At 39.5% G+C, this 20,648-nt stretch overlaps 1 protein-coding gene across 1 annotated transcript; it reads right to left on the bottom strand.

The window, feature by feature from the left end:
* Positions 1-7,206: 7,206 nt before the first annotated feature.
* LOC146364517 (putative G-protein coupled receptor 139) lies at positions 7,207-8,349 on the bottom strand. Its single transcript, XM_084916824.1, has 2 exons — positions 8,259-8,349; positions 7,207-8,132 (listed from the first exon to the last, which is right to left on the bottom strand). The coding sequence occupies exons 1-2, from the start codon at positions 8,347-8,349 to the stop codon at positions 7,207-7,209; spliced, it is 1,017 nt and encodes a 338-aa protein (XP_084772950.1).
* Between the last annotated feature and the right edge of the window lie 12,299 nt (positions 8,350-20,648).

The raw sequence follows: 20,648 nt of genomic DNA, 5'->3' as shown, positions 1-20,648 counted from the left end.
CCTGCAGTGTTGAAAACGTGTTTTCCGACGATGTTTGCTACCCTACAATCCGTCCTGCTCTGTAGTAACATCAGCGACATTTGACTGTCCTGTTGCTCCCATTGAAATTTATACAGCCTATTTAAAATCTAAAATTTAAAATTGTCCGTAGCCTGCTGCTGTTACCACTGTCCTGCTTGAAATGGAATAAAAGAAGCTGGTTATTTTGTCATATGTGCCGATATGAAACCCAAGGTACTAGCTAGCTAACTGACTGGACGCAGTAAAGCTCTTTTCATACATTGTATACCTTGTACCATAGGCAAAGTTGCCTCCATTTTTAGAATTTTTTTTATTAATATTTTGTACATTTCAAGGACTCTTCTGTTTTTGGAGTTTATTTTTTATTTATCTGTGCTGTATTATACATACGCATTAAAAGTGAATCTCTGTCCAAAAGATGCTCTCAGTTTACTTTTTACCAGTAATGGGAATAACGGAATTACAAGTAACGGTGTTACTTTTTTCAGTAACGAGTAATCTAACTAATTACTATTCCTATCGTTACAGCGCCGTTACCGTTACTAACAAGAAAATGTTAGTAACGGTAATATACGCCATGTTTTTTCTGAATAGTTTCGTCACTGTTTACTGTCTAAGGACAGCGCTAGCAAGCACTCTCTGCTTATGACCAAAAAAACAAAACAAAAAAACAGCCCTTTCGTGTTGGTGGAAAAATGCACCATGTCGACCAATCAAAAATGATATGGCAACATGACATTTGGTTGTTTAGGAAAAGGGGGAAGTTTTAGGAGTGATGGCGAGAGAGAGAAAAAAAGACAACAGAAAAACAGAGAGAGCGAGTTTTGAGATGTGAGAGATTTGTGACTTTAGCATGTTTGGAGTGTTTAGTTAATGTGTTGTCTTGTGTAGTTAGTGTGTAGTGTTGTGGATAGTTTTGTGTTGTGTGTCAGAACAATGAGGTGACTGCTGTCTCCAGGTAGAGAACAGGAGTGATACACCACCTGCTGTCAGACCTGCAGGTATCAGGCTGTGATGTTCTCCTTTATAGTCGACAGAAATATTTGGAGTGGCACAAATAATTTGTGTGGCATCTTATTGAAAGCAGAACAACTGATTGTATCTAAATAGTTTGAAATGGTTATTTAAAAAAAGGGTAAAAGGTAAATGGCTGCAAATAACTTTGTTGTTTGCAAAACTTGTGCATAGGAATTGACAATTTATATTTGCATTTAAAGTTATGAAATAGGATTAGTTGTAGTTGTTACAGTAAAAAATATAAATTTTTCTACTCGGATTTTATGTTTTTTGTCTGATTTTAGATCAATTGTGTTAATACAGTATGTCAAAATGGAAACATACAGTGGCTTGCAAAAGTATTCGCCCCCCTTGAACTTTTCCACATTTTGTCACATTACAGCCACAAACATGAATCAATTTTACTGGAATTCCACGTGAAAGACCAATACAAAGTGGTGTACACGTGAGAAGTGGAACGAAATGGGACTTCTTATGGTTTGCTGTTAACAATGGCTTTCTTCTTGCCACTCTTCCATAAAGGCCAACTTTGTGCAGTGCATGACTAATAGTTGTCCTATGGACAGATTCCCCCACCTGAGCTGTAGATCTCTGCAGCTCGTCCAGAGTCACCATGGGCCTCTTGGCTGCATTTCTGAGCAGCGCTCTCCTTGTTCGGCCTGTGAGTTTAGGTGGACGGCCTTGTCTTGGTAGGTTTACAGTTGTGCCATACTCCTTCCATTTCTGAATGATCGCTTGAACAGTGCTCTGTGGGATGTTCAAGGTTTGGGAAATCTTTTTTTGGCCTAAGTCTGCTTTAAATTTCTCAATAACTTTATCCCTGACCTGTCTGGTGTGTTCTTTGGACTTCATAGTGTTGTTGCGCCCAATATTCTCTTAGACAACCTCTGAGGCCATCACAGAGCAGCTGCATTTGTACTGACATTAGATTACACACAGGTGCACTCTATTTAGTCATTAGCACTCATCAGGCAATGTCTATGGGGAACTGACTGCACTCAGACCAAAGGGGGCTGAATAATTACTCACACCCCACTTTGCAGTTATTTATTTGTAAAAAATGTTTGGAATCATGAATGATTTTCGTTCCACTTCTCACGTGTACACCACTTTGTATTGGTCTTTCACGTGGAATTCCAATAAAACTGATTCATGTTTGTGGCTCTAATGTGACAAAATGTGGGAAAGTTCAAGGGGGCCGAATACTTTTGCAAGCCACTGTAACTGTAAATTCAGAAAAAGGATCATACCAAACAAGGCAAAGTAAATAGTTTTTAAAGGTGAAATATAGAGGAAACATCAAAAGTAGCTAAAAATGGCCAATTATAACCTGGACCCCAGAGGGTTAAACTTTTTTTTTTTAAAGTAACACAATAGTTACTTTTCAAGTAATTCATTACTTTTAGAATCTTGTAACTTAGTTACTAACTCAGTTACTTTTTTGAAGAAGTAACTAGTAACTATAATTAATTAAAATTAATTAAAGTAACTTGCCCAACACTGCTTTTTACTCACTATGAGCATCATTCATTATTCTCCCCCAGTAATTAAAGTTAGGATATGTATTTTTTATTCCAATTCTTTTATTTTATTCCATTCTTCTTTTGCAGCATTTAAATAACCTTTATCGCTTTTGTTACAGACTTTTCAAAAAGTGTTTTGCTTTTCTTTCACAAATGTGGGGATTAAATTGTGTTAAAATGTACAAAACAGTGATGTCATGTTTTGTCACGAGGAACCAGGCACAGAGAGATTTGATGAATTTAAGAATCTTGTGATTTAATAAAGAAGTTTGCAGACTTGCACAGAGATGGTAAAACTATGATGACTGATAACGGAGACGAAGACAACAGACAACGAGGACAGGGAGGAACAGGGGTTTAAATGCACCAAGGAGACAGTCAGAGAGAACTCGGGACAACTGGAGACATTTAGGGATGCAGGGACTGACAGAGACAGGGAAGAAGTCTCATCGTGATGAGTAAAGTTTATCTTGCCTGGCTGGGCAGCTCTCTGGGTGCTCAGCACCCCCAAAGCTCTGATCCTAGAATCGCCCCTGGCAGAGGCCAAGAGAATAAATGGCCTGTTCTCCAAAGATCCAGCTTTAAAGAAAGAATAGAACAAGGGCATACCTACCCAAAGAGGAATACTGGAAGTACATCCAGGAGAAAGAGGTATCACTCAAGACCAACACCAAGCAACAGCACCAGGACATTGCATGATCCACGCTTACTGATCACCTTCCTGCACCAGGGACACAAGTAGCAGAATGTAAACATTTCCATCCTGGAAAGATGGAAATGTTTACATCAGGAAAGGAAAAATAGGACAACATTTTTTCTTCCTCAGTTCCCAGGTGATCAGATGTGTAATCAAATCCAAAATTACCTAATATTTTTTTCTTAACATGTGTCCTTGGGCAAGACACTTCACCTACCGCCTACTGGTGTTGGCCAGAGGGGTCGATGGCGCGATATGGCAGCCTCGCTTCTGTCAGTCTGCCCCAGGGCAGCTGTGGCTACAGCTGTAGCTGCCTCCACCAGTGTGTGAATGTGAGAGTGAATGAATAGTGGAATTGTAAAGCGCTTTGAGGGTCTGGAAAGGGCTATATAAATGCAATCCATTATTATTATGATTATTATTATTATTATTAATCATTCATACACGAGGGAAGGGGAGAGAGACTATAAGGAGGATAGATATTGAGATTGACATGCGCAAACTGCTGGACCTATAGAAACCCAGTGCTGCATGTGATCTATTGCTTTAACCCATGTTTGAGGGTGCCTGCCTGGAAGTTGCTGTTAAGGATTTTGCAAAACAATCCAGAGCTTTTCTTACAAGGCTGGGGCAAATATTCCTCCCTGCTGGTTAAATCAGGCGCTTTTAAGTCATAAATCTTTTGAACTGAACACTGGAACAGCACATTTTCATGCATCTAAGTCTTCTTTGCTAGTTTTCCCCCTTTTTCTACTTTGTGCAAAACTCTCAAGGAAACAAAAATGAATATGGATACAATAACTTTCAATTGAGTTGGTATTTTTGTGGTGAATTCAAGACCGTAGCTGTATTTCACTTCAGTGAATTTCCCACACCAAAGGAAAATGTATGTTTCCACAGTTTAAAAAAACAGAAGCTCCTTTCAGAATTTCATCAGATTCAATTGGCGTTGGGTTTGTTAAGCGATAACTGAAGCTGTGTCCAATTACACAGCCTCAGTTATGTTGAGGTCAGGTCTCTGTGGTGAGATCAGTTTAGCGCTGGGAAATTTACTCTACAAGTCATTATCATGCTTGTAATGTTTTCTTTAAGATTCTGCTGTAGTACAGCAATCAAATTGTTCCAATTTGTTGTTTCCCTGTAGACAATCAAGATTTATTCATAGTTTCTTCCACATCCAGGACCCAAGGGGTCTGATTTTCCCTTCAGTATGTAGGGTCATGTCTCTGTCAGGTTTTACAACTTTCTCTTGGCACTCTCCCACTTGTAGTAATGGCATACTCTTAATGCCTTTGAGTTCTCCTGTAGTTTGAAACGTGAACATGAATTTTAACATAAACAGTCAGTGAACGTGAGTTTGTAAGTAATAAGAAAAAGTCAATAAATAATAACATGTTGTTTTTGTTTTATTGTAGAGAAAGCCTGAAGGTACCACCATGTATTCATAAAAGTTTGAGAAGATCTGTGAACCAAATTTCCAGCAGAAAAGTGCCCCTTTTCACATCTCACACAGCATGCACAGCTTAAATTATTTATTTCGTTAAAGTTGGACAGATATGAAAAAGTTCTGTTATATGTTTACGTCGTGGTTCCATTTTCTGAACAAAAGATAACTTTACTAATGCAGTCCAGTTTTTTTTAACTGAATTTTAACCCAAAATACTATTTTCTGACATGTTTGTTGGCAGGGGAAATTCTGGGAAGTGTATTACTTACTACTTCCTGACCTTGCTCTCTCTCATTAGAGGGAAATGCCTGCAAACTCATTGATGTCAATCATGGTGCAATCTGTTTTTGTGGCAGGTGTGTGATCTCCAGCACAGCTGTGTTAGTTTATCCACCCAAAGCAAAAAAAAAAAGTGGTGCTAAAAACAGGAAGGAGCAAAGCAAGTAGGGCGAGAATAACAGCAAGAATTTGAGCAATGTTAGCAATGACTTTGCTAAGTGCAAGGGACAAAAGATGGATTAAAACATCTTTACCACTCTTATCTTGAAAATATGCACTCATGCTGTAATCTAGAAGGTGCTCCACTGGAAGTGACTGTTGAATGACTTTGTTATGACCTGTGGTTCTCTCTTTTGTTCCATGTTTAGAGAGGTCGCAGTTACTTTAGCTAGCCTAAATCTGATATAGGCTTTAGGTAGCCTAGCTGACAACTGTGCCAGTTTATATTATAACCTTAGATAAATGTACGTATTCACTGATGGTGGTAGTCCATAATGATCAAAACCTGATATTTCTTTTGCATTTACAGTGTGTGTGTGTGTGTGTGTGTGTGTGTGTGTGTGTGTGTGAAAAAAAATTGGGAAATAGTGGGCTTGCTCGGGTATGAAGTGGTGGTAAGGGCCCCAAAATTACCTGCCCTGGAGTCTACAACAGAGTTGTTACATCTACACGGTCTTTAAGTCTGACGTCATTAGCCGTGTCTAACTCTGCTGCAGGTCCCAAAGTCAAACGATCACTGCGGCATCACTGAGAGTTAAAAACTGTCTAAATCCTTTCATCTGTAATAAAATGATCAGCGCTGCTGCTCTACCAGGTTTAACAATTAAGTTTAACATCCATGCATTCACGAAAACCGAATTTATGAAATTTAACAGAGTTAGAAGTTAGCAGGAAGTTAGCTCACTATTTGCATCTAAATATAATATACCATGTTCTGACTGAGGGATTTATGAAACAAATTAAGACGTACAGCTCTGCTATCATTTCTGACATACATGAAGACAGGAAAGTAAACAGCAGGGATGTTTGTAGGGTTACTGAAGTTTGGCTAGCTGGTATATAACGATGTGCTACGTGATCGCTAGCAACACAGCTATGTTAGCATAATATAAACAGTGAAGCTGGAGGATGAACGTTAACTTTTTTCTACTCTGTAAAAGTTAACGAGAGGGTTCCCGATGGTTCGGGACAAATGCAATCGCATGGCAGGATGCTGTAAATGGACTGAACTTCAGCCAGGAGAACAACTGAGATAATCCATCCACAATATGAGGTTAATTATCAATATACTGCTGCATGGGCTGAGCTGTAGTGACATTGTAAGGTTTTAAAAACGGAGCTTTAAAATGATTAGCAGTAATAAAAACCAAGAGAGGCCGACAGTGATCACTGACTGTTTTAGGGGCTTGTTGAGATTAAATAGAACAAGATACAAAGCATTAAAACAAGTAAGAAACACAAAAGCCTTATTCAACGCAGAGTAGTTTGGGCCCGGAAGCAGGATTCATCACATCATCACTTAAAGACTGGATTGTGGCAACCATTAGCTTTGACCTAAAGCATAATATTTTAGGTCAAAACCTAATGACATATTTGCACGCAGTTACACTGCTCTGCATCTATTAATGCAGACTTGAAATTAAAGACCAGAAAGTTTGAAAGAAAACAAACATATCCATGTTTCTGCAGCATAATTTAAAATAAAGATTCCAAATGACAGGTGTAACAGTTCAGTAATATTTAAACATAATGTCTTTACACAGAGTGAATTTAAATTAAACGAAACTTTTATGTGACATGTTTGTTTTGTCATTAAAAAAAAACCCATAAAAGCTATTCAGCACACCTAAATCATGATGGTTATCTGACTTAACCGATTGCTGGAGCGTGACTCTCCTTGTTTGTTTGCCAGCTTTGATTGTCCAGGTTTGGAAACGCAGGAAATTAATTCATTATTTTAAAGTGCAAGTCAAACAATGGAGCTGTGTGTCAAGATCGTTAATTTGGCATGAAATCCATATATTTTGTTTAATGGGATGAGTGACATAAAGAGTAAAGCAAAGTAATAAAGAAAATTAAATTGTATTTTATGGAGTCTTAGTTCAGTTAAATGGTTTGTGGCCTTTTGAGAAAAACAAAGTCATTAACTTGTTATGGCTGCCCTAAGAACACTTGCACCTGTAAAAGCTTTGCTGAGGATAATCTCTCCATGATTGTGTTTTCTAATCACACCGAGAATTTTCTTTGACTTTCTGTAGTTTTGTTTTGCAATAGGAGGACGCCTGATAAATACAAGCCGAGAACTCCTGGCGAAACCTGGACTGGGTGCATACATACAGGTACATGTTTGCAGCAGCATTGCTCAGGCAGAGCATGGTTCCAGCGTCAGCTGCTATATTTATTTGGTGACTATAATCATTACGATCCAAAGTGTACAACTCAGTTGTGCGAAGGATGATCTGAGTTATAGCGCGCGTGACAGACAGCAGCACAAAACTCATGGATACGGTCACTAAAAGAACCACTGATTTTCTTCTCCGGGAGCGAAGAAGGGGCCTGACTTTGCAAACCCCAGGAGCCAATCCTGCAGGGATGTGAACCCGGCTACTGAGAGAAATCAGTTGTAAGGTCAACCCGTTAACTGTGAGGATGATGAGAAAGGGGAACATGTAGGCTTGCAGTGTTTGAATCCAGACCAGGGCATGAATGAACCGAGTCGGTGCCTCTGGGTTGTAAATACACCTGGTCTGATTATTATCATGGACTGAGGTATTAGACCAGTAGTGAGGAATGGCAAAAAGATGACTGAAAACAAACGTGGCTGCTATAGTCCATGCTGCACATCTCTGATTGCAGATTTTAGGTTTGATTTTCCATGTGTGAATGGCAATAAAACGCTCCACTGTAAACAGAACCACAAGCCAAGTAGAGGCATTATAGGCACCGTAATTAAAAATGTCTCTCAGGCTGCACCAAGGCTCGTAGCTCCAAAATGGCTCCTGCTGGTGGTACTTCAAAGAAAGCTCGAGAATCACAATGAACATCAGGACAAAGTTGTCTGCCACAGAGATGGCCATCAGATACAAGGCACTGGATCTGGAGAGGGTGCAGTTCCTCTTCCAGATGATTAGAAAGGTGATGATGTTGGCTGAGAAAAGGTTAGTGTCAGTTAAGGTAACTTGTTACTCAGCAGGAAAGTTTCTAAATGGTCTAAAATAGTGAAAAATTTTCATATGAAACCAGTTAGCTGCACTATTTCTTGAAATGTACTTACATGGGATGCCCACAGCTGCTAGAGCAGGATAAAAAACTTCTTGCAGTGTCACCATCCAGTGTTTCGTTTGAGGGCTCATGTCCTCTCCCATCACAGATAGTGTCATTAACTGCAGCTACAAACACCCAACTCGCAGTTATGGCCCGGACACCATATAGTCACTCCCACCTCATCTCACTTTACAAATTGTGGCAGTGTATCAACAGCTTGGTGATGTGGTGAGTGGTGATTATTCATTTTATGATGGTTTAACAGCAGGGAACAGGCAGGAAAAGCTACAAATCCCAAGTGCATCATATTTTTTAATCTGGGTTTTGATGAGGAAGAGCAGACAGACCAAGAAAATGACCTGCTCTTTGGCCATAACAGTTGACCACTTTGATTCAGGCTGAAACGTCTCACCTGCTGTTAGATAGATTTCCGATTTTTATTTGTTTTATATGTTTGTTTGTTTGGTTGGTTGGGGGGTTTTTTTTGGTTTGTTTTTTGTGGTTTTGGTTTTTTTGTTCCTTAACTGAAAAACTTAATGGATTCAGGCTGTTTTTCATAATACCGACTGCCAAGTGAACACACCAGACCAAGATGCAAACGCAGCAGCCTTTAACTCACTTATATTACCGTGTTTGAACTGATGACATGAAAATGTTAGGGTTATAAAAGACGTGGATGTACAGTAGCAAAGTTGGGTCAGCCATTAGTTTGTGGGGTTTTGTTATAAAAGCCTCAAGTCAGTTTGGCCCTCACCTCCTTGTTTTTTGGAGCCAGAAGTGACAAGAAAAACCTGAATAGGAAATATCTCTTTGAGGTCTAATATCTACTTACTCATTGTTATATTTATATAAGCAAAATATATCACTATTATTGCACTTTCAAGCACCACCACAGGGCCTTCACCTTTAGAACAATGTGACTACATTAATCTGTCATGGAGCTGTTATGAAGGCCTCAATGGATGCAAATTCACAATAATGATGTTGTGACCCACTCTGATGCCTTTGTGTGTAGTTTGGATGTCCCGTGTCTGTGTGGGTTGCCTCCAGGCACTCATGCTTCCTCACAAAGTCCAAAGACATTCATGTTACGTTAACTGGGGATTCTAAATTGGCGGTTGGTGAGAATAGACTAGTGAACCTCCTGTGCTATTACAGCTTGGATAGGCTCCAGCCTATCCATCCATGCAGACAGATGGACACACTGAATTTATAATCCTACTTCCCAGATACAAAATTTTGGATGAGCAGACGTCAGATTTTAGGGAACTTTTAGATGTTATCCCAACAGAGTGCTTCTTACTCAGACTGCAGACTTCACACATCGGACACATAAAATCCATGCGATTACTTTTCTTTTTTCTACCGATTTTTCAAACCGATCACTGCATTTGGTAACAAATGTTACAGTTCAAACTTCTGGATCAAATCATGAAATTCTCCCTGCTGCTGCCTTCTCATGATAACTGGATGAACCCAGAATATCAGTTTCTTCATTTTTCATGTTTACAAGCACCAGGGGCAGCTCATCATCGCTTGATATAGGCTTCAGTTTTTCACGCTGAGTTTTATGGGGATGAATTCTTCACAAAAATGCAATGAAATCAAATTCACAAGCTTGTATTGCTTTTTTGCAATGGTGTGTAATGGACTTTACTTGTGTGTCCTAGATATTTTAAAAGTAAAATGGGAGACAGAGCCCTCAGCCATCAGGCTCCTCTACTATGGAACCAGCTCCCAGTTTGGGTTTATGATGCAGACACATTCCTGCATTAAAACATCATTTACAACAGGAACATGAAAATAACAAATAATGAGTCATTTCAGTGACTCAGAGTGACTTTCCTAATAGGTTTCCCCTCCTTAAACAGATTCTTTGAGCCTGGATAAGAACATAAGCAGTAAAAATTAATTAAGGCTTGTTCAAAGAGTTTTTTCTGTTTGAAAGTAGGTCACCTGGGAAAGAAAATACATTTCTGACCAAGCTGCCAGATGACTCTTCTTTTTAGCTGAATTTCTACTTTATTGGGTTTACTCAGGCTTTTGATGAGACAACATACTTGTGACAAAGCACACTGAATGACTCCACCATGATTTATCCAATTTGGCTAGAATTCAGTGCATGAACCTGGAACACAGCATTGTTCTCATCATTCAATCCAAGTGATGTAGCCGCTGCTCCAGGACTGAGTCATTCTGAGTCAGATGTCCCATCATCAAACTCGTATATTTGGATGTTTGTGGATTTGAACTGCACCAGCGCTGCAATAACAGGTCATGGTTGGTATTTGTGAAGTAACCTCCACTGCTACTGTTCTTTAAAGCATTTCCCATATTTCATGTTATTTGGTACTGGAAAGCCTTATGCTTTACACGGTATATGCATAGAAAATATTTAAAATAATCATTACCTTACAAATAATTTGACATTCAGCTACTTGCTATTATCTTTGTGTGCCTTAAATCTACATCCCTGTATGTCAAATGGCATTCTGTTACAGGTGGGTGCATTATGCATTGTTTTACAAACACTGTACACTCCTTTGAGGAAAAGTGAACTGAGGTTCACAGTCAAACTGCATTTTCTCCAGATGCCTCATCTGTAGTGATGCTGATGAGACTGAAATGAAAATGAAATATGTTTAAATGTTTTGTGACTAATGGAAAACACATGCAGGAAACATTAATGTGCTGTCTCCATACCAAAATTAAATAAAACACATGCACTGTATTAATCTGTTTTCAACAAGTTCCATCACTTTAATGACTAATATAGTACTAAATTTAAAAACAATTGAATTGTCTGCCTCATCTGATTTCTGGTTCATGCAACCACACGATATTGGCTTCGTTCACTGGTGTAAAAATGCACAATGACAGTGGGTTGGGAAGTATAGCTGTCCACTTAGATAAGAGGATCAACATTAAAATGAAATTTACTTTAATGTGTGTGTAGTGTTTCATTCACTAGGAGACATCAGACAAATATGGACTCTACAGCCAAGTACTGACTCTATTATTTGTCCCATCAGGCAAATAACACAGCGTGTGCCGTCGCTATACCATAATAAAAAAAGATGCCTGTCACTGTCTCTGCAGGTCATCCAGGTCTGTAGGTCAAATTCACTGACACATAATATCCGTTTTTTGTTTGAACATGTGTACGCCACATTTAGAGCAATGAAAGTCAGATTCTATGAACGTGTATGCATGCTTGGCCAAAAAGCTGATTCTGATTCTGAAATGGTGCGGCAGGAAGAGTTGGGGCTAATATTAATTATTTTATGATGCATCGTCGTGGGTGGCTTATGAATCTCCCTCTCGGGATTAATAAAGTCTAATCGCAACTTTATTTAAATACCCTACTTTCTGCTGTTGATCTGATACAATCTCAAGAAAACAACCATATCTAAATGCAGCAGTGTCAACAGTTATAGAGAAGTAAAAAGTGGAATGAAACTGAAATTTTCTGAAATAGCTCAGTGCTGTACATTTGAAATATATTCTCCGCCACTGAAACCAGCTTAAATAAAGTACAGATGCAAGCCATCGTGACCACAAATTGTCTAATTTGTCTTTTGGGGGGATTTATCACTTTGTTTTTACACTCTTTACAGATTAAGATAATTAGACATGTTGTTTGGTGAGCTCTAAAGTTGTTGGGCATTCGTCTATTTTCCCTCCTTTCGTGCTTTTTCTTTTGCAGAAGCTTTCCTTCCTTTCTCAGGACATCAAAGCGGAGGCATGTATCTGACAGAAGATTAAAAAGTACGAAGAACCAGAGAGAAAGAAAAAAAAAACACCTAAAAAAAAAGTGTGCTGCTTGCCGTGTCAGACGCGATTCCCTGTTGCCATAGAAACCAGGGTTCTGTGATCTGCTCTCTGCAGAGTAAGAGGGCTCGTCTGGAGAGGATTTCATGTCTCTGGCTGTTCTGGAGGGTCATCTAATAATTCACACGTACTGTCTTCTTCCCATGCTGCTCACAGCAATCTGGCTCTACTTAGCTCAGCGAGCAGCAGGGGTCCCTGCTCCTCCTCGCAGCCACCCACTGAGGAGATATCTGAGTATACTGACGCTGTGGCAACAGCACTGCACAAAAAATATGACTGTGATTACTGTGTGGTGCCGAGGTTACATAAGGCTTTAAGCCAGTCATTAGGAAAGATGTTTTTAAACATTTGTGAAATCTGCTCGTAAATGTTGATGTTTTCCGTGTAATTTTGTTGTGCCAGATTATTTCCGTTTCACCTTTGGTCTGACAGGAAAGCCTGCGGTTGATTCCAAACTCATGCGTAGACCGCAGGCCTCCCTTCAGTCCCTAAAATTAATCAACTCTGAAACGAGTTAAATGATGCTGTACTTTTGGATCTTTGTTTTTACCAGGGTTTCAGGAGTATTATAGTGTCACTATAAATTAACTATGAAATATTTCTTTTTAAACTTGATTTCTCCTCCCTTCCATTTGATAACAATTTAGATAACAGAGTTGCTGATCACGTAATCCGTGTGCAGCAATGCTTCTTGCGTGGTTGCATCAGGTTCAAGCACCGCAGCTGCTCCAGTTTACATCTGACAAAATAAGACCAAAAATGGTACGATGCTGCAACAGAAAATATTGATCTTCTTCAGCATCATGGTTTATTTATATCCACTGAGGGCTTTGACTTTCTAATGCAGATCATGAAAATAACCAAAAACAGTACATTGCGGATTAGCTATAATATTAATAATCGTAAATATTACTGCCCATAGTGATAAAATAAGGCTTTTTGGGTATCAGCCCTTTTGGTACATCATGAAGCAGCACAACAATAAAATACTTCTCAGGAACATTTCTCACAGCATTATGCTAATATCAATTCCAAGAATCCTCCCAGACGAGATGAGATGAGAGCCAAACGGTAAGAACATCAAGTCAGAATCTCAAAGAAAGCAGATAAAAAAAACAATTTGGGGATAGTTGGACAAAAACGCAGGAAGAAAAGCAACTGCTGCAGGTGACAAAGCAAAAGGCAACATTAAGTGTTGGGCGACAACTTTTCATCAGAACAGCTTCAGCGGGCCTCGGCATAGACTCTCCAACCGTCTGGAAGTCTACGGAATATCACTTTTACAAGATAATTCTTCATTTAGTGTTTTTTGTTGAAAAAAGTGGAGATTGTTGTCTAATGCACTGGTACAAAATCTCCTAAAGGTATCCAGTTAGGTAGTGATCTGGTGACTGTGAAGGCTGTCACATGTGATTCATCTTATTTTCACACAGGCTCTTTCCTTTGGGGAGGTGACTACCCCTGGCTGTAAGAGTGGCTGGTCCTCGCACATTAAAGACAATGTGTGTGTCATCTTATTTGACACAATTTGATACATTTTCTAGTTAGTTCTGCCAATTAGATAAACAGTGATCTCATCTGTTCCATCGTATGCAATCGAATGACCAAATCCGGTCTATAACTGGATTTTCTTTTGGGGTGGCTTAAAACTTTTCGAGGACACCGAAACAAAATCCTTTATGCAGGAAAAACATGAATTCAGGGATCCCTGTAGTTGAAGGCATTACTTCCATTGGGAAGGTCACAGAATTCATGTAGACAATCACCTAGATTGACTATATATTGATTTTCACAGACCCAATTCCTTTAGGGGACCAGTGCATCCAACCCACAGCACCAGTTCTCACTGCTATAGGGATTAAGGGTTCGTATTTTTTTACTTTAAATTGAATTAAATTTGTCACCTACACACTTACTGAGGACTTAGCACAATACCCGTGTACACAATAAACCCCTCTAATTACAAAATGTAAAAATTCAAAAGTCAAAGAACTGACAGACACAGTCTATGTCGCCATCTGTTGGTCAGTAGCCAGCACAGCAGGAATGCTTCAGTAAATACCTATAACAGAGCTGCAGGACGGACTGAGTCACACTTTACAGGCCCGAACAGTGTAATAAAATCCAGCCCAGGAAGAAATGCATTGAAATGCTTCCAACAACAATAATCTGATGGATGTGATTCAGAGAAATCACATTTCAGACCACTGGGATGTCCACGTTGTGAGGCGTACACTGAAAAGTTTATTGCAGGGCTTTGTTTGCATAACAACTCCTGTACTTGAAAATAAATAATGAAACTACACTGAAAGTTTCATTTTACTTGATCTATTTTCATTTTAGATGCTGAAATGAAAACAGTCTGATATGTATTCGTGTTACTTAGCAGTCATCCAGGTCATTGTAGTCTAAGGAGCAGGGAGGGAAAATAAAGAAAGCTCTTAAAATGTGGTTATCCCAACTGGGCCTTTAATCAAACCAGCAAAGATGCACAGGAAACAAGGTCAGACACCAACTAGGGAGAAACAGAATGGCAAACAGAACAACATTGTCATCCATCACGTGTCATGTTTATCAGAGAAAGTCATGGGGACTTTTCTCCAAGCATGACATCCCAGTGAAAACAAAGCCACACCCTCAGACAAAAACTAGTTCATCCCAAGCGAGGAGTGCTCAGACCTGTACACAGGAGAAACCAAACGGCCGCTCCATAAATACATGTCACAACACAGAAGAGACACCTGGACAGGACAAAACACAGCTGTACGTCCCCACTCACATCATAAATCAGGTGATCTCAGTAGGTCACACGATAAAGTGAGGCAAGTTCTCACAATGGTTTCACCTGAAACCTCTGGTGATAATGACCCATGCCTTTTTTCACACCTTTGCTCATGTGATGAGGCACATGATTAGTAGTGGATCAACAGCCCTCTGAAGGTACAACTCTTTAGTTCAATTCAATGAAATTTTTTTATTGATCTTATTATTAATAATTTTATTGTAAATTACAATTATTTTATTACTTTAATGTTACTTTGCAAAACTTAAAGAAGTCCAGTCACTTTCTTTCCAAGCTCCTTGAACAATCTGATATGTAAGTGTGGCGTGGGTGTGGTCTCTGGCCAGCTGCAGAGGAGGGGTGACGCAGTGAGCTCCCGGGGCGGCGCAGGGGCGGGGTGAACAGGTGTGCTGGGATCTGACAGTGATTGTGTCTCTTTATATGTTGGCAGTGACAGTCGGAGGAGGAGAGCGGATGTGACAGCAGAGAGAGAGCTGGAGTGTCTGTGTCCCAGTAAACCACAGTGTTAAATAAAAGTTCTGCTGTCGTCAAATTCGCTCCGGCTTATGTTTCTTGGGTCCAACGTTACAGTAAGACACTTAACCTCTTAAGCCCCAACGCCCCCTGATACGGGGGCAAAAGGCAGGAGATCAGTTAGGCTTGGGGCTTAAGAGGTTAACTAGGTACGCTTTGGTAATATGAGGCTGGAAACACTTGCTCTCAGGACTGCTTCAGTTCTTCGTGTGCTGGAAACATTCCTCTGAGATTTTGGTCCAAGAAAATCAGTGTCCACACCTTCCCCACCATGCAAATGTTGCAAAAGAAAGAAAGACTCATAAAAGCAGTTTTTTCCACTCTTCTACTGTCCAATTTTGGTGAGGCCTTGTAAACTGGAGTGGCATCCAGTGGGATCTTCTGCTGCTGTGGGTAATCTGTATAGGTTTCAGCATGTTGTGCATTCAGAGATGCTCGTCTGCATACCTTAGTTATAAAAAGTGTTTATTTGAGTGAGTGCCGTCTTCCGGTCAGCTTGAAGCAGTCTGACCATTGACCTCTGGCATCAACAAGGCACAGAGAACTACTGCTCACTAGATATTTTCTTTTTTTGACTGTTCACTCGAAACCTTCGAGATGGCTGTCTGAGAAAATCCCAGTAGACCAAAAGTTACTGAAAGGCTCAGACCAGCCCATCTGGCAACAGCAACCATGCCACATGCTGTCATGTGACTGATTAGATATTTGTGTTAACAGTTGATATACAACATGTCTGCATGTTTAATGTTTATGCAAAGATGGGTCAGATGAATAATTGTTTTTTTGGAGCATGAAAGTAGCATTATACTTCCAGTCAAACTCTTCTTTCAAATATTATTTTAATTGCATTGCTGAAGTTTGTGGGCTTTATTAAGGTATGTAGCACCACTGGAAGAATAAAGGTTGTTGGGCTTTACTACTTAATACGATGCATTTAATTGTTTTTATAGTTGTGTTTGGAAGCACAGGACTTCCACAGCTAATTTGTAGAAAATGCCTGTAGAGAGATAAATGCATGCAGATAAATCCCTGTTCATTAATGTTCCGCACGTCACATAACACCTGCAAAGTTTAGAGTGACCTCAGGAGATGCCTGCCTCCACTCCTCACTGATCCCTCAGACAATCTGCACAACACGTCACCATTCTGAGAGGATTGCACTGCTAGGATTACACCATTTGGCATTTTTCTGGTTGGAAAAAAAAAGCTTAACCACTTTGATTAGAGGAAAAAAAATGACGAAAGCAGATCAATTCAGGATATTTTGGGGCTGATTATGTTATTGTGGGATTGATGCTGCTGAATCATAGATAGACGAAAGATTATTTGAGGACAAAGATTTCGCAAAACACTCTGCAGACCAAATGTTAATGTTATTGCTCTCTATCTGTGGCAGATTTCCAAACAAAAAATAAACATATTTAGTTTATTTTTTCACTGAAATTATTAGCCAAAGACCGATGGGCCATTCTTCCACAAGACGCAAGAATCACTGCTCTTATTTATGGAAGCCCGTTTCCACCACTAAAGGGAAAAAAAAGGATCCATAACTCGAAATTTCGAGTTATTTTCTCGAAATTTCGACTTATTAACTCAAAATTTTGAGAAAAGTAACTCGAAATTTCAAGTTAGCGCTGCCAATCAGTAATCTACATGAATGACGTAATTTCCTTGTTACCCGGAAGCTGAAGTCCTCAGGTACAAATGCTACAGCTAAGCTACCAGTATTAGCTGCAAAAATGATGAAATCCTTGTGTCATTAGCTGAATCACATTGCATTACTATCGGCAAACGCCATTTTGTTGCGATCCGGTTTTGAGAGAGCGTTACTCTGCGCCATAGAAAGTGACCTCATTCACGTAGATTACTGATTGGCAGAGCTAACTCGAAATTTCGAGTAATTAACTCAAAATTTTGAGAAAAGTAACTCGAAATTTCGAGTTAATAAGTCAAAATTTCAAGTTATGGATACTTGTTTTTTTTTTTTTTTTGTGGCGGAAACGGGCTTCCATACTTATTGCTCAGATTTCACTCAGAGCATTTTTCTGGATTGTAGTGTTCATGAAGCGCCTTGAGGCGACTTTTGTTGTGATTTGGCGCTATATAAATAAAATTGAATTGAATTGAATTGAAAATTTAAAGAATGTTTACATATGCCCCCTGTTACGGCCCTAGCAGGGCCTCCTCCTGAAGGTGCCAGTGTGGGCGTGTCCCACTACCTCTTCTGCCTGAGGTGCCACCTTTTCCCTTTTGTGCAGCTGACTCTCGTCAGTAATCAAGGAGATTTAAGCCCAGGGAAAGGTGAGCTCTGGGCCTGAGTGCCAGAGTGCGGTTGCAGCTAGTGAGCTGTGTGTGGTTGTGGTGTTTGCAGCTAGTGAGCTGTGTGTGGTTGTGGTGTTTGCAGCTAGTGAGCTGTGTGTGGTTGTGGTGTTTGCAGCTAGTGAGCTGTGTGTGGTTGTGGTGTTTGCAGCTAGTGAGCTACTCTCTTTCTTTTTGGCTTACGTTTTACTTCATTGACCAACGCCTGAGTTTTGTTTGTTTTCTTAAATGGTGATAGCGGCTTGTCCGTCTCTTTTAGTTAGTATTAATAGAAACTTTAATAAAACTCTTTAATTTAACCCTTTTGCCTCCTTGACTCCTTTTTCTGACCCGGTCACTTTTTGTTACTTCCCCCTCACCGCCTAGACCCCTCAGGGGAACGTAACACCCCTCTACTCATAAAGACATCAGCTTCATTTATGATGTGTTAATGTCTCAAGCTAGTCAACAAACAGGTTATTAACATAAGATTCACAGTACTGATATTTATTTCAGATGTAAAATTATGTGATAGCTTGAAATAAACATACCACTTGCATCCTGTTAGGTAGTTATGGTCATAACCATATTGGTTAGGATGATTGATCCTGTTGGTTGACTCCCGCATACAGAAAGCATGGCTGTGGGCCTTTCTATGACGATTATCCCTATATCAGAATTTTAATCAGTGCTATGAAACTGCTTTGCTATGCTGATGCTTTTTACATTTTCATTGACGCAATTACTGCTGACCATGCAGTCCTTAGACTCCTGAACTACTTCTACTTGTTCATCTTTCAGTTGATCCTTCTCAAGTCAAGTCAAGTCAACTTTATTTGTCAATTCTGCCACATGTACAGGACATACAGAGAATAGAAATTTCGTTACTCTCAAACCCTAGATTAAAAAATGCAAATAAAATAATTAAAAATAAAAATTTAAATAAATACAATACAATTTTACATATAACAAGAAAGCTATGCAATATACAATATACAATATTCAAGTAAGGATAAATGACCATGAGTGTAAACCAGGCAGAGTAGTGCAAATAAGCAAATAGTGCAAATGGAGATTAGTAATATACGGTAAGAGATGGTATGACAACAAAGTCTTATGAGGTACTGGCAGTCCAACGCTCCACAAAGTGACTGGTAACTGGTGCAGGCCAGTGAGTGAAGTCAGAGAGTGTGTGTGTGTGTGTGTGTGTGAGTGTGTGTGACAGAGTTCAGTGAGACCATGAAGGAGAAGAGGGGAGAGGAGGCAGAATCGGAAGGGAGTTAAGCTTCCTGACAGCCTAGAGGTTACAACAGCAGATCTCTAGCATCCTTCTCTGTCACACAAACATCATCATCATCATCCTTTTTGCATCCACATTCTTGCCCTTTCTGATGAAAGTCAGCAGCAGGAATACACTGGCGTGTAGTCTCATGACTGGGTGGGTTATATTCCCAAAGTCAAAACTTTAATTTAATAGCAAAGTGGATTTATTTCTCCAGAATATGACAGTTTGTGAGCTCTCTTGACTTTTCACTGGGTTTAATTCTAATTTATTTGTGTAATACAGCCAACCAAAGATAAAGCAGCGTGTCACTTTTGTTCTGAATTGTAAACAATCTTAAGGCCACATGAGCACCTTTTTAGTATGCTTGTTTATTTTAATGTCACTGACATTTAAGAGAAAACCACAGATTCTGGCAGTTTATCCATGTGCTGCTTATTATTACAGCCAACCACCTTTCTTTTATTTCTTTTTTTTCATGTTTCTAGAGTTTTAGTTTAAGAGCCAACTGTCTCATGAAAATATTAGGAGAGCAAAAAAGAGATCCTTACTCATATCCTGAACATCATTTTAATTTATATTTGTATGCAAAAAAAGGATTTGTTGACCTGTTCCAGATTTACCATGCTAACTTCAGCTGTTTTTTGCCATCCAGCTCTTATTAGCTTTGCCTGTGGAGTGATAAATCATGACTGGATTGTTGCATCATCTACAATATACCAGCGTTACCAAAGAGAAATTGGATACTTTTTTTTCAGTGATATATCATATCAACAATGCCTTCACATTCTTTTCCAGACAGCAGAGATAAAATATAAAAAGCAGAGAGTCTGTGCAGCCAAACATCTGACACCATTCAACTGTAAATCAACCACATAGTAGTTCTGTGTGAATTGTGCAAGTTCCTGTTACAGTGTGCTGCATGATCCTGTGTTGTCGTAAAATTAAAGCAACTGTACTGAGCAAATATTTTTGCAACTTGAAAGTTGTCAGGTTTTTCTCTCAAGCTCATTTTCTACAAACATTTCATCCAGAGAGCACAGCAGAGAGAAACTCCTTTTACAAGTCACTTGATACTTGTGTGAAAATGTGAAAGCCATACTGTTCAATAGTGACCCCTCTTTTTTATTAAATCCCTTCAGGCATATTTTCTAGAATCCCATATGCAAGCATCTGAGGTCATCTGGGAGACAAATCCGTGAAAACAAAAAAACATACGACTTATAGCCATAGGCATGAAGAAAATGAAAAAGGTTTGAAACCAAATGGCTAACTTATGTGGCATCGCAGAGCCTGACTTTAATGAACATGGGAAACTGCTTGTACTGTGCTACAGCTGCTGCATTAAACAGCAGTGTGTGTCAGCAGGAGCTCTGGACGCACGTGAAATTTGGCCTCCCTTGGAGAGATGGAACATACACAATTACACTATTAGCTTGGCCTTGCGCATAATTCATCAACTGGGCTTCTTTCTTGCCACTTCATCCCTCAGCCACTGTGATTAAACTCATTTTCAAAATCCCCCTTCATTCATTAAGATTCATTAAAGACTCTCAAGGACAAAGAAAAGGGGATGTTTTGCAGTCCCAGAGAGGCTGTATGTTCTGTAATTGCTCTCCCTTTGTTGAAATTGCGATAAGTACATCATGAAAATGGCAGCATATAATCACTGA

The sequence above is a fragment of the Perissodus microlepis genome, chromosome 20 (genome assembly GCF_051167445.1).
Source record: "Perissodus microlepis isolate ML-2025 ecotype Zambia chromosome 20, ASM5116744v1, whole genome shotgun sequence".
Lineage (NCBI taxonomy): Eukaryota > Metazoa > Chordata > Actinopteri > Cichliformes > Cichlidae > Perissodus > Perissodus microlepis.
Note: the sequence above shows the minus strand (reverse complement) of the source record. Positions and strands in the feature narration are given on the sequence as shown.

What these genes read in the sequence shown, in the direction of transcription:
- LOC146364517 (XM_084916824.1), bottom strand. Translation starts at nt 8,349, where the DNA reads ATGGGAGAGGACATGAGCCCTCAAACGAAACACTGGATGGTGACACTG. An exon ending in AGCAGCTGTGGGCATCCCAT is followed by an intron (nt 8,133 to 8,258) that starts GTAAGTACATTT and finishes ACCTTTTCTCAG; the next exon opens with CCAACATCATCACCTTTCTA.